We start from the raw sequence: 14,625 nt of genomic DNA, 5'->3' as shown, positions 1-14,625 counted from the left end.
CGGCGCACAACACTGAAGCCACGCCCACCGTCTTGCGCGTTCGCTGCACCGGAAGGACGGGACACAAAGGAAGGAAGAAGAAGAATGAAGAGGAGGAGGAGGAAAAGTGACAGCGTCAGAGGAAAGGTAGAAAAATATTAGTAAGTGTGTGAGAGTGATGGGTTTTATGATGAATGTTTGTGAATGTGGGTTTCAGATTGCATGGAAGTGTGGGGGGATAGCATGGCATAGGGAGGCTGTCTAGGCATGATAGGAGTGTGATTGCTGTTATCAATTTTTATTTGTCCAACTATGGTGTGTTTAACACTTCTATTAAAAGTAAATTACATACCAAAATTGGACTGAAAAATTCAATAACAGTATTAATAGATATATATAATTGCAAACAGCAATCACACGCCTATCATGCTAAATCAGCCAGTACATGCTAGAACCTGGGCATGATAGGATTGTGATTGCTGTTAATTATATATATATATATATATATATATATATATAAATATTGTTGTTTTTGTGTTTTTTTGTCTAATTTTGGTGTGTTACTTTTAATAAAGTATTTTAAAAGGTTTTTTTTTTTTTCGGTTTTGGCCAAATGACTGCTGGATTTTCAGTTTCGGTCCAGAATTTTCGTTTTGGTGCATCCCTACTATGTACTAAGCCAGTCACTGACATCAATGTTTGGCTTAGTATATAGTGATAGGGGTTGTAGTGCAGTATTGTCAGTGTCTAGCTCAAAGTATAGGCACACATTGACGGTGGTACAGCGTAATCCCTAAGTATATAATGATAAGTTATGCTGTACCCCTGTCAATGTTTGCCTAACCATAGAAACTATGCAGTTTTAAAGTGTGTGTGTGTGGGGGGGGGTGCCACATACAGGATCTGCCACAGGTGCCAAATACTCTAGGTACGCCTCTTGCGTCGTGCGGCAGTCAGGCCCAATGGCCATTCCTCAGCTCTTCGTCCCACGTCTTAAAAGGGGTGGGATAAAGAGCTGAGGCACGGTTATTGGGTGGCGCGGTGCGTACACGCGGGCTGCTTTAATTTCATTAGGCGCCGGTGGAGTGACGGCCGCTTTCAATGTCGCTTGCAGCCGCTTTGGTGGCGCAATGGGCCACTTGACTAGACTTGCCCCCCAGGCCTTAGGCTGCCAGCACTCCCCTGGTTTCAACATACTCTTTAAAGGTAGTGGATTTAGAGTTCTATGTCCTGGTTTTTCAACTGTGTATAGACGAGATACATTTGTTTAGTCTTCGAGAATATTTCATTTTGTCGTGGGCTAATGGACTAGGTTTGCAGCCCCTCAAAAATAATAGCCCTGCTAAAAACTTTTATTTGCATCGATGAAATGAAGTGTGAATTCGATACCATCTTGCACAATCCCACCACAACATATGTTCTATAAACCTCACAAGCTGTAACACAGGGTTTAGCAGCATCTGCTCTACTTAATTAGACATAGCATCTCAATTAAACACCATTTTATTATTTTTTTTTTTCACACCTATATTTTTAGTAAAGAAATCATCGGTTGCCAGATTTTGAAAGTGTTAGAAAATATCCTTTTTAACTCAGTTAAAAGTTGTAGGCAGTTAGTATAGCAATTGGACTTGGCACAGTGCCCGGAATACTGCAACAACATGGCGTTATAAAATATTTCTAGATCGTTGGCAGTGTTCCTAGAACGCTACTAAGCCAACTACTGTCAGAAAGCACAATGACCAAATAACTGTAAAATATGGGACGCGTAGAAATCTGACAGGTTACAGCACCAAATGGATAAACGCACGTGCCTCGATCGCTGCATACCAAAGTTATTTCACAGATTTCAAATATTTTTGAAGAAAGTGTAAAAGAAATACCTGGAAGGAAGAGTGAGTAAACAAACGAACGCACCATTGGCGATGGACTTACTAGACAGCTGGTGCCATTAAACGTTGGTGTGTATATAAAAAAAATATATATATATATATAAAAAATAAGAATGGTGTGTTTATAACGTTCTAACTATAGCTGTGTTTTCATGTTTCCTTTTACCATCTATTTTTAAGTGAAAATGTATAAAATGAAGTGATTTTCAAAAACATTTAATTTATGTGGTCATCAAAGAATGTACTTCAACTGTATGTTAAGATTGCAGCATTCTCCATTAAAAGATTAATTGAAATTAACTAATGTAATTACAATTTATCCCATTTTTAATTTGAGGTGTAAACTTTATAATGGATTTCTACATTTTAGTAATTTTTCTGGTTCTGTCTTCAGGTTTCATGGTCTATTACAGTAAAACATTTTACTGGTTTATAGCATAACATAATAAAATGAACATTGATGTCAGTTTCACATTACATACACAGTCACACGTTTTATGATTTGATAATTCAGTTAATACCAAATTTGCTTTTCTTGATCATATATATATATATATATTTTTTATTTTTTTATTAGTGCTTCTATGTGAAACACCCTGCCAAACTTGCTTTCTGAACCTGCATGGGTTTCATTGAAATAGGGATCAGCTAAGAAAATTGAGTTCGTTTTTTTTAACCCCTTAACGTCCATTGCCGGGTCAGGCACGTCATGCAAAACGACCTATGATGCAAAACGACCTATGTCACTTAACGACCTATGATGTGCCTGACACGTCATGAGACTTAAACAAGCTTAGAAAGTGATCAACGATCACTTTCTAAGCTTAAACGGTGTTGCTGTAATGCCTCCATGTCGAGGCATTCAGCAACACCGAGATCGGCATCATGGGCTATGTCTGGCCCCTCCCCGGGGCATCAACATCCGCCATACATTGTATGGCGGCGGACACCCGTTTTAAAAGAGTTTAGGAGGCGATCAACGGTTCAGAAAGCAAGTTTGGCAGGGTGTTTCACATAGAAGCACTAACTTAAAAAAAAAATTAAAAAAAATTTGATTATATATAATCAAGAAAAGCAATCTGTCTATAGTTCTTTTTCTTGAAAACATTTGTGGTGGGGGAACAACTCCAGTTTATGGGCTTTTATGGTGAGAAAAATGATAGCAACTTCCTATAAAATTTATTTTGGTGTACGTCAAATTAAGAGAAGCATGCAGTGAAAATACATTGGAATCTGCACAAAATGGACTTCAATATGTAAAAATGTGGCTAGATAAATTTGAATGCAAATTTGGTATTAACTGAATTATCAATGGAGGGAAAAAAAAAAAGCGCACTTCCAAAATGTGGCATTTTAACCCCAAACACCAGACGAACCCATACATGTGGGGTATGACTGTACTCCGGAAATGTTCCTGAACACACGTTGGGGTGTTGTTTGATAGTGACGTATACCTGGAGCTATAAATTTATACCTAAAGTACAATTTGTGTGGAAAAAAAATACCAAAAAAAATACGACCACAAAGTGTGGCAAAGGCTGGTGGTAGAATCTCATGCATGGAAAGGGTTAAAATACTAGCATTTGAAATATCTTGGGGTGTCTAGTTTTCAAAAATATGGTATGATGGGGTAAACTGAATTAGCCGGCTTCAAAGATGGTCCTATTAGGACATGGGGGCAGAATGCCCAGATGTAAAAGTTCCAAGTAAAAAAATGTGCACTTCCTAAATGTGGCGTTTTACCTCCCAAACAACCCGACAAATCCATGCATGGGGGGTATGACTGTACTCTGGAGATGTTGCTGAACACATATTGGGGTGTTTGAAAGTGTTGTATACCAGGAGCTGTAAATCCATACCTGAAGAGCAATTTTAGCGAACACAAAATAAATTACTACCACAAAGTTTGACAAAGACTGGTGGTAGAGTTAGTGCATGGAAAGAGTTTAAATTCTAGCATTTGAAATACCTTGGGGTGTCTAGTTTTCAAAAATATATGATTTGATGGGGTAAATTGCGTTGGCCGGCTTCAAAGATACCCAAAATGGGGGGAAGAATTACCAGATTTGGAAAAAATGGTTTTGAAATAGCAAAACGCTACTTGTACTTAATGCTCCATAACGTGCAGAAAAAAGCAAAAAACATGAAAACATTGGGTATTTCTAAACTCAGGACAAATAGTAGAATATATTTAGTAGGTTTTTTCATTAGCATTTTTTGGATGGGTAAAAGATTTTTGGGGTAAACGTCAGAAAATGTGTTGGGTTTTTTTACATTTTTCATCATTTTTTATTTTTTTTTTATGGAAAATTAGATATGATCAAAACAATGAAATCTGAAGAAAGCCCTTCTTGTCCTGAAAAAACAACATATAATTTGTGTGGGTTCACTAAATGAGCAAGGAGAAAATGACATCTAAACATGAACACCGCAAAAGTGTTAAAACAGCCTCGGTCCCAATGGTACAAAAGGTAAAACACAGCCTGGTCCTTAAGGGGTTAATTAATCCTCCCAAAACGGTCAAGACTGGCCCTTGTAAAGGTTGGCTTTATACACAAAACAACAGAATACCATAAACAGATGTGAATTATAACTTAGCTAAAAGTGGTTACAATCACCAATGGCAAAACCAAAACTGCACCTACCTAGAAGTATAGCAGAGTTGTCTAAGGCTTTTCAAAATACCTTAGGATACCGAGACTTGTGAAGTTCTTTCGGAACGACTAGCGTTACCGCCATCCTCCGTGGAGTAGAAGGCATTGTGTTTAACTGCTCTAAATAAAGCAGGTCTTGCATACTAATTGTGCAATTTGCAAGCTTCTAGCTCACAGCGCACAGATTCCAGCATAGAAATCTACTCTAACCATTGCGTTGACTTCTTTGCTCGGTTTTGCAAAGCCTAAAGACAGGAGCTGCAGCTTCTATATATCTATATATATCTATATATATAGAATGTGTGTGTTGTATTTGTAGGAATCATTATTGTTCAGACATAAAAGAACTTTGATACTGTTCCAAAATACTAACAGTAAAAACGTAACTTCGTACAGCCGTGCAATATTGTGGCCCATGTAGAGCAAACTAATGGCTCCCAACGGTTTGAAGCATTTTATCTAAAAATCTAGAAATATTGTTTGCTGGCAACTAAGAAAATCAGAGCGGTCCCTAAATACTAAACTCCGCTTCAAATCCCTCTAGATGCCTCTTTACCTGATGTGTCGATTCATCTTCAGTCTGTCCTAGTTTTGTCATACCTTTTTAAACTGCATAGATTGTTGGTGCTATATAAGTAAGAATCACTCCATTCTTGCTGTTAGGTGAAGGTAGAATAGAGACATCTCCCTAACAAAGATCAATAAATGTGCCAGCACAAATGCAAACAAAATAATGGTTAGAGAAGAATAAAAAGTATTTTTTAAGAATGGCCATGCCCTGCTTTAATCAACATGAATCCCCGGGTAAAACTATAGTGGGCATTGGGTGGGTCTCGCAGTGAATTTACAATTAGGTACAAGTGTTAAAATTCCTTTTTGTATATTATTTGTGAAATATTTAATCACTGTATAAAAATACTTATTACTCATGTTGGTATTGCAATATTTTAGAAGACATAATTATACGATAATAAAAAGCTTCAGTAAACAATGGGCATTATTTCGTGTTTAACATGTACATTGTCTCATGGCAGGCAATTGTGATACAGCCTTTCACCTATTGTCATTATAGTATATTTTATACCTTCAGTACGCATGATTTCATGAAAGAAGAAAATCAGCAGTTTTCAAACAGTCTTAGTTGCATTGGTTTAACACACCCCGTATAAAAAAAACAACCTGTAGTTTTACTAAAAAAAAAAGTATTTTAGTGAAAAGTACTTTTTTGAGAATACTCCAGCTTTTGTCATAGTTTTTAGTAATGCATCCGAATCCAATGGATCCTTTTCTTTTCTTGAAATGACTTCCAGCTTGGTCAGTCAGATGGTTTACTGTCCTTGTACTGATAACACAGCAGCTTTTAGCTATGCGCGGTAGCCCACCAACCGTACCAAGACCATCACAAAGTCTACATACCATCCGGCACGTGATAAAATCGTTCCTGTGGAGGTGGGTCGCCACGTGCTAAACGTTACTTTATGACCTTGGATTGCTTAATCATCTTTATATCTTTGCCGCTTAAAATCAATGCACCATTTTTAAACTTCCCGACATGGCCAGTTGGAACGATTCCTCCCGGCTGTCTGGGTTTTTTAGACTTCCTAGATGAGGGAAACAAGATACACAATACGATCATTAACGACAAGAACCAACTTTGTGTGACATACAGTCAGTTTGAGATATATTGCTATATATTTTTTCATTTCAAAATAGGAAATATGCACTACACAATCAGTGCAGAGCATCTCTTCGTAAACATGTTTTAAATAAATCATTCCCTTGTATAGAGATTTATTTGGACATGCGAAACAAGAAAAAAAAAAACCCCAAACTTAGTAATGCTGCTTTGGGTTCGTCTAATTGCAGAAACAAACAGTGTTTAGCAAGATCCCCAAAGTACAGCTATGTCCCGCAGCATTGGTTTGGCATTTTTTGGAGAAGCTGTGAGCCAAAATTGGTACATATAAAAATAAAAAAAAAGCAGTGAGGCAGTATTTTTTAGGGTTTTTATCACTTTTCCTTTTTTTTTTTTTTTTACTGTTTTTAGAAACTATAATCTTCTGCTTCTCTTTTCTCATAATGCAGAAATCTCAGTGCCTGTCATCAGAAGGCAGATCTATACAGATCTGTAACATTAGATCACTGACCTCGGGGCCGTAACATTTTGGCTCCAGCTAGTACGGGGGAGACCAGGCTATCGATTGTGATGTACTATTACCCCATCATCATGAAGGAAGGCTAAGAGCAAATGCAGGAGAGAACATCATTTACAATGCAAAGTGAAATTACTCACCTCTCTCCTTGGCCGTGTCTGTGTCTTTTCTTAGACTCCGATCCCTTTTCCTAATTAAACAAAAAAAACCAAAAAATTCTTGAAAACGTACTAAATGGACAACAAAGATAAATCGAATCATGAGAAATCATCCCCAAATAAACATGTTGAAGGCAATTAGTCGTATGACAGCTTGCATGGTCTATAAAGTATGTGAGCAGCTGGATATTGCCACATGTTCTGGAGCAGACAAACAATTCTGCAGTTCCTCATTTGCATATTAACTTGGATATTTAACCCGGCAAATGAAGCAAACACTATAGAAAGAATATACTGCAGTTCTGGGACAAACTTGTGGAGCAATCCCCATGGAAAGTGAGTCCATGCCTGCCGTCCAGAATTTGCACTTGCCCTAGAATCACTGGCCCTATGTCTCTTTCATAGGATAAGCCTCACAGCATACTCAGTTTGCGCTTTAAATAAACTATAACATGTATGGTCATACTGTATGAAAACATTGGTCGGGGGTTGCATGGTATATTTCCTATATTATTCAGAAATGCATTGTAGCAGAACCACGTGAAAAGTAGAAGCCTTTACTGTTTATGTAAACTGTTACTTTGGCATATTCCTGTTAGATTACTTAACCTTGACGATAAAAAAAAAAAACATGTAATCAATAATAAAAAAAATAAAGACTACAGCTTGTCTTGTACTCAAGTTTTAAAGATGCTGTTTCACTTACTGAAATCATTGACTCATCTGGCAAGTTAAATAAACCTTAGGAGATCTGTCATTTATTTCTGTGCGCTGTTTTAATGATTCAATAACCCAGAAGAAAAAAATAAAATAAAGAGCCCTTTCAGTCTCTACACAACCAACCAATGAGTGCTTGCTTTTGTACCACATGACAATTAAGCATTCCCTGAAAAAACGCGAATGTTTTCAGTGAAGGGATTTGGCATTCAGCAATACTGGGAATGATGTTTCTAATGCTGCATTTAAGTGTAAAATTGTTAAATTGAATGAGTCTATATAGCAACACTTGACAAGATGTATTATACAAACCTTCATGCTCTCTTCTTGCTTTGCTGCTTTTTTCTCTTTGATCTTCTCTTGGTACACTTTGTAATTTAAATATTCCCTTTTTGGTGGCTGGAGATAAGAACACATAAATACAACACTTGTTAATACACTAATAGTGCCTCCGTTACATAAAAATCCCTAAATTAAACCTTAATTATTAGAACATAACGCCCTGCTCCCGATGCCCCTGCACCCCAACCTTACACCTCTGTATAAGGCGATATCGTGTATAAATAAAGGCTTAGTGACTGCTTGTGAATTCTTGTTCAGTTTGATTTTGTGTAGAACAGAAGTTCCCATCAAAAATCAACATTATTTTTAGTATTCGTATGTGCTCCCCCCTCAAAAAAGGAGAAAAGGAAACCCAGTTAACAAATTATAAGTAATTCTTAAGCATCTTCAAATAATTAAAAACATATATATATATATATAAAATATTTTTTTCTATAAATTAACGTGGAGTAGGCTACTCTGTATTAAACTAAAAAGTAGCGGATTTCATTTATGAATATAATAAAAGTATAGACAATTAATCACTTTAAGTCATTAAATGAACTGCAAGTAAAAGTCGGAAAAGGGAAGCTTCGTAAAGGCTGAGCTCCACTTTTAAAGCTTTTGTCTTTGTTTAGCGCAAAGTGAAATAATCTAAACTCGAAAATTTTGGCATCTATTCTGTTCATCATATTCAATTGCTGGTTTCAAGCTGTACATATCCATACATATATACATATATATACATATATATATATATATATATATATATATATATGTGTGTATATATATACACACACACAAGAAAAAATACATATGACATATGCAAATACATGTATGAACATTTCTATATGAATATACCTCTTCTCTCCTGAATAACGAGGGACTGTTAATGTGTAAAAGTGTAAATCACATATATTTACCCTTTTACCCTTACCTTAGCTCCCAACATAATTGCTCTTTCTTTTTCAAACGTTCTTTGCTTTTCCTTCTTGTATCCAGTGATCCCAAACTTGTGAACTTCCAAACGCGCCTGTGGAGACAAAGTACAAAAGCATACATTTATACAAAAAAAACCCTGTGTGTGTAACTCGGAGGAAGAAGAAGAAGAAGCTTGAAGTTCTCTGGTAGTCAGGCATTACAAGTGCTCTTTCTCATGCACAAAAGTACAATTTAACATAAAAACATATTGTGTTAAAGACAATATTATTATGTATTATGTATTTTTATATCTATACCTACAGTAGTTTACTTCTCAAGGATATCACAGAACAAAGTCAGTGCCCCACACGCTGAAAAATCTCCTCATAAAAATGTGTGATGGCGCTTGTTCCTCAGCGGCATCGCCAAATGATATCTAATTATTCTCCATTGGAACAATTTTTTAGCATATTTGCATATTTTTATCAATGTAAAAGAGACTGACTGTAACGACATGTAATTGCAGTAGCTTTTTACCACTTTCACATCTGGCCACAACTTGTGTACCCATCGTGAAATCTCAGGAATCGTACACACAATTTACCCCTTTTTCAGGGGTCATGAAAAGGTGGATTATTATTATACGAGAACAAAAAAAAAAGTAAACCATGGTTGTAACGCCTCACTCCTCACACACTGCCTGCGCGTTAGCGCCAGGAAATGACATCATATCCCAGCGCTCCCACCGGCAGCCGTGCTCCCGCCGGTCAGTCTCCATTAGCGGTTAGCTTGGCCGCTGGCAAAGCCATCTTCATCTGCGTTCCCTCAGTCCCAGCAGAACAAATGCTTGGCGGGCCGCTGGACCACAAAGGACGAGTCTCCTGCTAAATCTACAATGGTAGGTAAGCTGGTAGGGGGTCCTAAATTTAAATGTGTGTGTGTATAAGCATGAGTATATGGAAACGCGTGTATGTATGTATGAGATTGTAGAGATAACCAGGGAAGCTGGCATGAGTGCATATTATACTCAAATGTTACCTAAGTGTATTTATTTACCACAGGTTTATTATACCCAAGATTTTATGGTAAATAATTCTGAACTAGCTGATGTGCCCATCATGACGGCAGGTATCCTATTCATCTTCATAGCAGGGGCCACTGGGATCGCCCAAGCCGTGCATTAGTATTAATAAGCGTTGATGTACACAAGCAGAAATTAAGCTAATATTAAAAAAAATACCCTATTCCTGTTTATTAAAAGGACGAGCTTGCCATTCTTCCAGCACACTGTACCCAATATTTTTAGGCTTTAAATATATGTTATTAATCACTGTTTAATTCAGTGCCATTAAGATTTTATGAAGTGGGTACCCAATAACATCTGTCAAGGTCGCGTTTAACTATTTTATATGTGGGGTCTTATTACTATAATAATTTAAGCTCTGTAAATAAATAAAATAAAAAATACATTAAAAAAATGTCATCACGTACCAAATCTAGGTTATTATTTCATGGGGACATCTTGTGACTGATGGAGGATATTACATGTGAGTGGGGAAGCTGTGCATCCGCTGAAAATCGTCCCACATTTAATTGTTTGAATCAACTATATAATGTCACTGCCCTGGATAGGTCCCAAAAGAGGCACGCCACTACATTTTATAACCCGCGCTGTACATCACTATACCGTAGTCTCCAGTCCTGCTTCTGGGTCAGGATCCATGGCCCATATTACATCTAGTTTCCTCTGCTCCTCCACCAGGTCCCACCTAGGCTGCCTATGGATGCCCCATCAATATGTGCAAACCCCCCCTAATAATGCACAGCCTTCTCTTTGACTCCACAAAAGGCAGAGATCAAGGTCCTTCCAGTGATGTGTATATGTTTTATATCATTCATTTTAAGTGGAAGGGTTTTCCATCACCTTTAACCACCATAACATATGTAATGGTATTTCTTGGCTACCCCAAGCCTCAACTATTAAGCCAGTATCACAACCTCATGCTGACGAGTCCCATGAAGGACGAAACAGCTGTCCATGAGTGGTGATCTGGCTATTGCACCTCTTCCCGAGTTTTGTCTAAAGGCTGTCTTGTACAGCGAGCAATTACTCTCAAGGGATCCATGTATAAAGTGGATATAGAGGCAAAATGTGATCATTGCTGACCTTATTTGCATGTGCCTACCCAGAATCCCTTGGGGTTGTGGCAGCACCATGAGATCTCTGAAGGAAAAACAGGCCTTCTGGCTTGTCTGGTGTCTGTAAATGAGTGTTTAATAATGCTTCTACTACCCCCTTAATTTTAAGTGGAAGGGTTTTCCATCACCTTTACCCACCATAACTTTTGTAATTATGTTTTAAATCATTAAATCTAAAATACTTATTCCACAAAGCATTGAGTTACAATACAAATGCTGTTACAGTCATCTTAGGACATTGCACTGAAATGTCCTACATGTAAACCCAGTACATGGTTTCTCCCTGTTGGATTTGCCCAAGGCAAAAAATCTCCTCAATAATTTCCCCAAATCCTTCATTCTACGATGAAATACACTTAGCACTTAGTAAACCTGTGTAAATGTGTTTGTAGAAAAAACCAATACATCAGAAACGCACCTGCATGATTATTGCTACCAATCTGGTAGAAGTGAATGGTAAATTCCAACTTTTTCCAAAGGGTGTGTGTCGGGGGGGTTATGGACAAGGGAACTACATTCATAACAGGAGAATAAATTGCTATGCTAGCTTTGCCAGCGTTTACAAAATTGATTTAACTGAAAAAAAGACAAACACCACTGACAGTTTGAATAAATGTAGCTATGTAAAAACGATACATATAACCCTTTCCCTTTAATAGCATTAAACATATAGGGAAACAAATCCATAAGACACACGCATGCATAAAGGGATGTGTAGCAACAGCATTAAACTCAACTTTACATTTGGTAATGAGGTTGCTGTTCAATGAGACATCATTGACTGCAGCAGTCGTGAGTTACTCTAATAACCAATATTGAACACATACATACGCAGTGCCTCCAGGAGGATCGTTGCCCCTCAACAAATAATCCAGTTGGCTCCGAGCGCCACAATCTTTAGAGTCTCTGGTACTTTGGGGGACGTGGCACTCTATACCAAGGGCCCATAATCTGTAGGAAGGAGGCTGGCACTTAGTCCCCTCTCCTGGAGCCCATGGCACAGAGGCTTCCGTGACAAACGTGAGACAGGTATTATGTTTTGGGGCTCACTGGATAAGCAACTTTACAATCCCAATTGGGATTACTTACTGGGTGAGTTCCCTTTCCAAGTGGATCAGTTAGGAAGGTAATTCAGAAGCAGTAGATGTCAAGTAAAGGGATAGGAAAGTCAAGAAAAATATCAACTCAAATGTCATACCTTTTCAAAATTAAACGTTTGCTGGCTTTCTCCTCTATCCTCCAAGTTCTCCTATAAAGAAAAAAAAAATATAATTCAAAACACAAAGTAAGTTAAAAGACACTAATTTGACTACATTGAGAAACTTTGAAGAGGAAGAGTTATGGTGAGATTTAAAACATCTCATGCAACCATCGTAACCATTAACTGTGGGGTTGGTGTTATGAGGAGAGCCTAATTGGCCCTTGATAATGTACTTCAATGCAACTTATACATAATTGGCAACATTACAAAGAGACAAGGTTACTCGGCAATGTTGCATATAGAAAGGATGTCACTCCCCATTTTTTTTGTAATAATAGTACCAATCGCTTACTTAGTCTTTTCAGCTGGTGATCTGGTTAAATGTCATCTTGCAGGCATTTTACTAGTAAATATTAATTCATATGTAAACTATTTTTTCATATTTAATAAAAATTATGATTGAGAAAAATGCATTTGTTGTTTTTATTTCCTTTTACTTACCAACCCTCCCCCAGTTATGTACATCTGACCCCCAGATATGTCACTCTGCCCCCCCCGACATACTAATGCATCCCCATACTTGCCCCCCTTGCTTCAGACTCCCTGGTGTCTAGTGGGGACAGCCTGTGGACGTCCGTACAATGCGCGTAGACAAGTTCTGCTGCTGCCCAGCACTTCCACTGGGGCTTCTATGACAGAGCAACGGAAGTTCATGTCAGCAGCGGAGGTTGTCTGCATGCATCGTGTAAACGTTCACGGGCTACCAGAGAGGATGATCCGGGTCCCTTGCAGTGCTGCAGGAATCTGGATCTTAGTCTTATAGTCAGACCTATTTGAGGGCGGATTATAAGACAAGGGTATTTTTCAGAGCATTTGCATTTGGTAAAGTCGAACAAATAAGGTATATATATATATAAATATATATATATATATATATATATATATATATATATAATTCCTCGTGGGGCTTTTGATTACCTCAGAAACATTCTGCTGCTCTGCTTCTGTTTTAGTTTTCTTCTTATTTCTTTGGCTATTGAAGATCACAACTTCAACACCATCTTCTTGCTCACTGACAGGTCCATTATGAGATTGCATAGGTAACTGATCCGCAACTTTAGCCTGGCCGCTCAGTTCATCCTTAAGGGCTTTAAAAAACAGGGACGCACTCTTCTTTTTGCCTTTAGATGATGGTGTAGAGAGTAAACGATCTTCCACAGAGCCACTGACAGTTTCAACACCATCTGCCTTTGGCAAAGCTTGTCGTGTTTGACTTTCAGACACAGTTTTTCTTTTCTTCTTCCCGCGGGATCCAAGATCATCTCCTATAACAAAAGTATATTAAACACACAAACACTAGTCTTAGTTTATTTTATTCATAAAACGTATACTTACGGCAGAGGATACGGATCCTCCGCAGTTTACATTCATACAAACCTCATGGCAAACATGGATACAACTGTGTCGATCTCAGAGAAGATCGATCCTTTCTTCTCTTTAGACCGCTTACAAATTACCTATTTTTTTTTATAAATCTGTTAACCCATGCAATTTATTGAATGACCTTTAACATTTGTTTTATTGTTCTTGTGGGTAAAGCAAGTAAAGCCACCTTTCAATGACACCCGCTCCATTTAGATTGTAAGCTCGTTTGAGCAGGGCCCTCCTCACCTGTTGTCTCTGTAAGTCAAATTGTTATGTTACATACTACTTGTTATGTCCTGTCTACCCATTGTACAGCGCTACGGAATTTGATGGCGCTATATAAAACAATAAATAATAATAATATACAGTGTGTTTCCACCATGCCACTGGGTGCAGGCAGGAGGTAAAGTAAAGCATCACACACAACACTAAAACACAGTTACCCAAGCAATTGCCCAGGCCCTTGCATTCTATCTCACTGATGTCTCATAATTTGGGCGTAATGTCCCCAAGGCTAGGAACAGCCTCCGATGCCTTTGTTCTACACACTAAAGAATCTTTCCATCCTCTGGAAAGTCATCATTCAATTACATAGCAATATTTCCCATTTGAAGTGACTTACGGACTCCAAAACTCACCAAAGTCATATAAGTCACTAAGCACCGATTCAAGCTGATTCTGCGCCACCGCGGACTCTTCTACGTCACCCATTGCGCAAAATTATTTTACAAATACAGCAAGTTTCCAGCGCAGGGGCATCACAACGACACACGTGTAAAAGAAGCCGGTTCGTCCTAAGGCTGGGCGGAAGCAAGCAGCCGATTCCTATTGCTACCCCTTGCGGCTTCCGTAGAAACCAACCGGAAGCGTAGGATTGAGTTTTCTCCTTTTTTGCGTTAGTAGGCTTCCGTAGCTGTCAAAATGGGCTCGCCAGTGACAGCAAGGTTGATCTCCTCCTCTTCCTGCGCTTCTTTGTGAAAACTTCACATGCACCTTGCGAAAAAC

General features: G+C 38.1%; 1 protein-coding gene across 1 annotated transcript; it reads right to left on the bottom strand.

Moving 5' to 3' along the window:
• Window positions 1-5,996: 5,996 nt before the first annotated feature.
• LOC149283382 (40S small subunit processome assembly factor 1-like) lies at window positions 5,997-14,331 on the bottom strand. The gene is made up of 7 exons (XM_089497615.1): window positions 14,259-14,331; window positions 13,174-13,520; window positions 12,193-12,243; window positions 8,812-8,907; window positions 7,866-7,952; window positions 6,819-6,868; window positions 5,997-6,126 (listed from the first exon to the last, which is right to left on the bottom strand). Exons 1-7 carry the CDS (start codon window positions 14,329-14,331, stop codon window positions 5,997-5,999), a joined length of 834 nt encoding a protein of 277 aa, XP_089353741.1.
• Between the last annotated feature and the right edge of the window lie 294 nt (window positions 14,332-14,625).

This window comes from Sceloporus occidentalis, unplaced genomic scaffold (assembly GCF_023333645.1).
Source record: "Sceloporus occidentalis isolate IW3139 unplaced genomic scaffold, rSceOcc1.0.p SCAF_105, whole genome shotgun sequence".
In the NCBI taxonomy this organism is placed as follows: domain Eukaryota; kingdom Metazoa; phylum Chordata; class Lepidosauria; order Squamata; family Phrynosomatidae; genus Sceloporus; species Sceloporus occidentalis.
This window is presented reverse-complemented; position numbering and strand designations above follow the sequence as displayed.

What these genes read in the sequence shown, in the direction of transcription:
- LOC149283382 (XM_089497615.1), bottom strand. Translation starts at nt 14,331, where the DNA reads ATGGGTGACGTAGAAGAGTCCGCGGTGGCGCAGAATCAGCTTGAATCG. An exon ending in TAGTGACTTATATGACTTTG is followed by an intron (nt 13,521 to 14,258) that starts GTGAGTTTTGGA and finishes CTTTTGTTATAG; the next exon opens with GAGATGATCTTGGATCCCGC. An exon ending in AGCAAGAAGAGAGCATGAAG is followed by an intron (nt 6,869 to 7,865) that starts GTTTGTATAATA and finishes TTGTTTAATTAG; the next exon opens with GAAAAGGGATCGGAGTCTAA.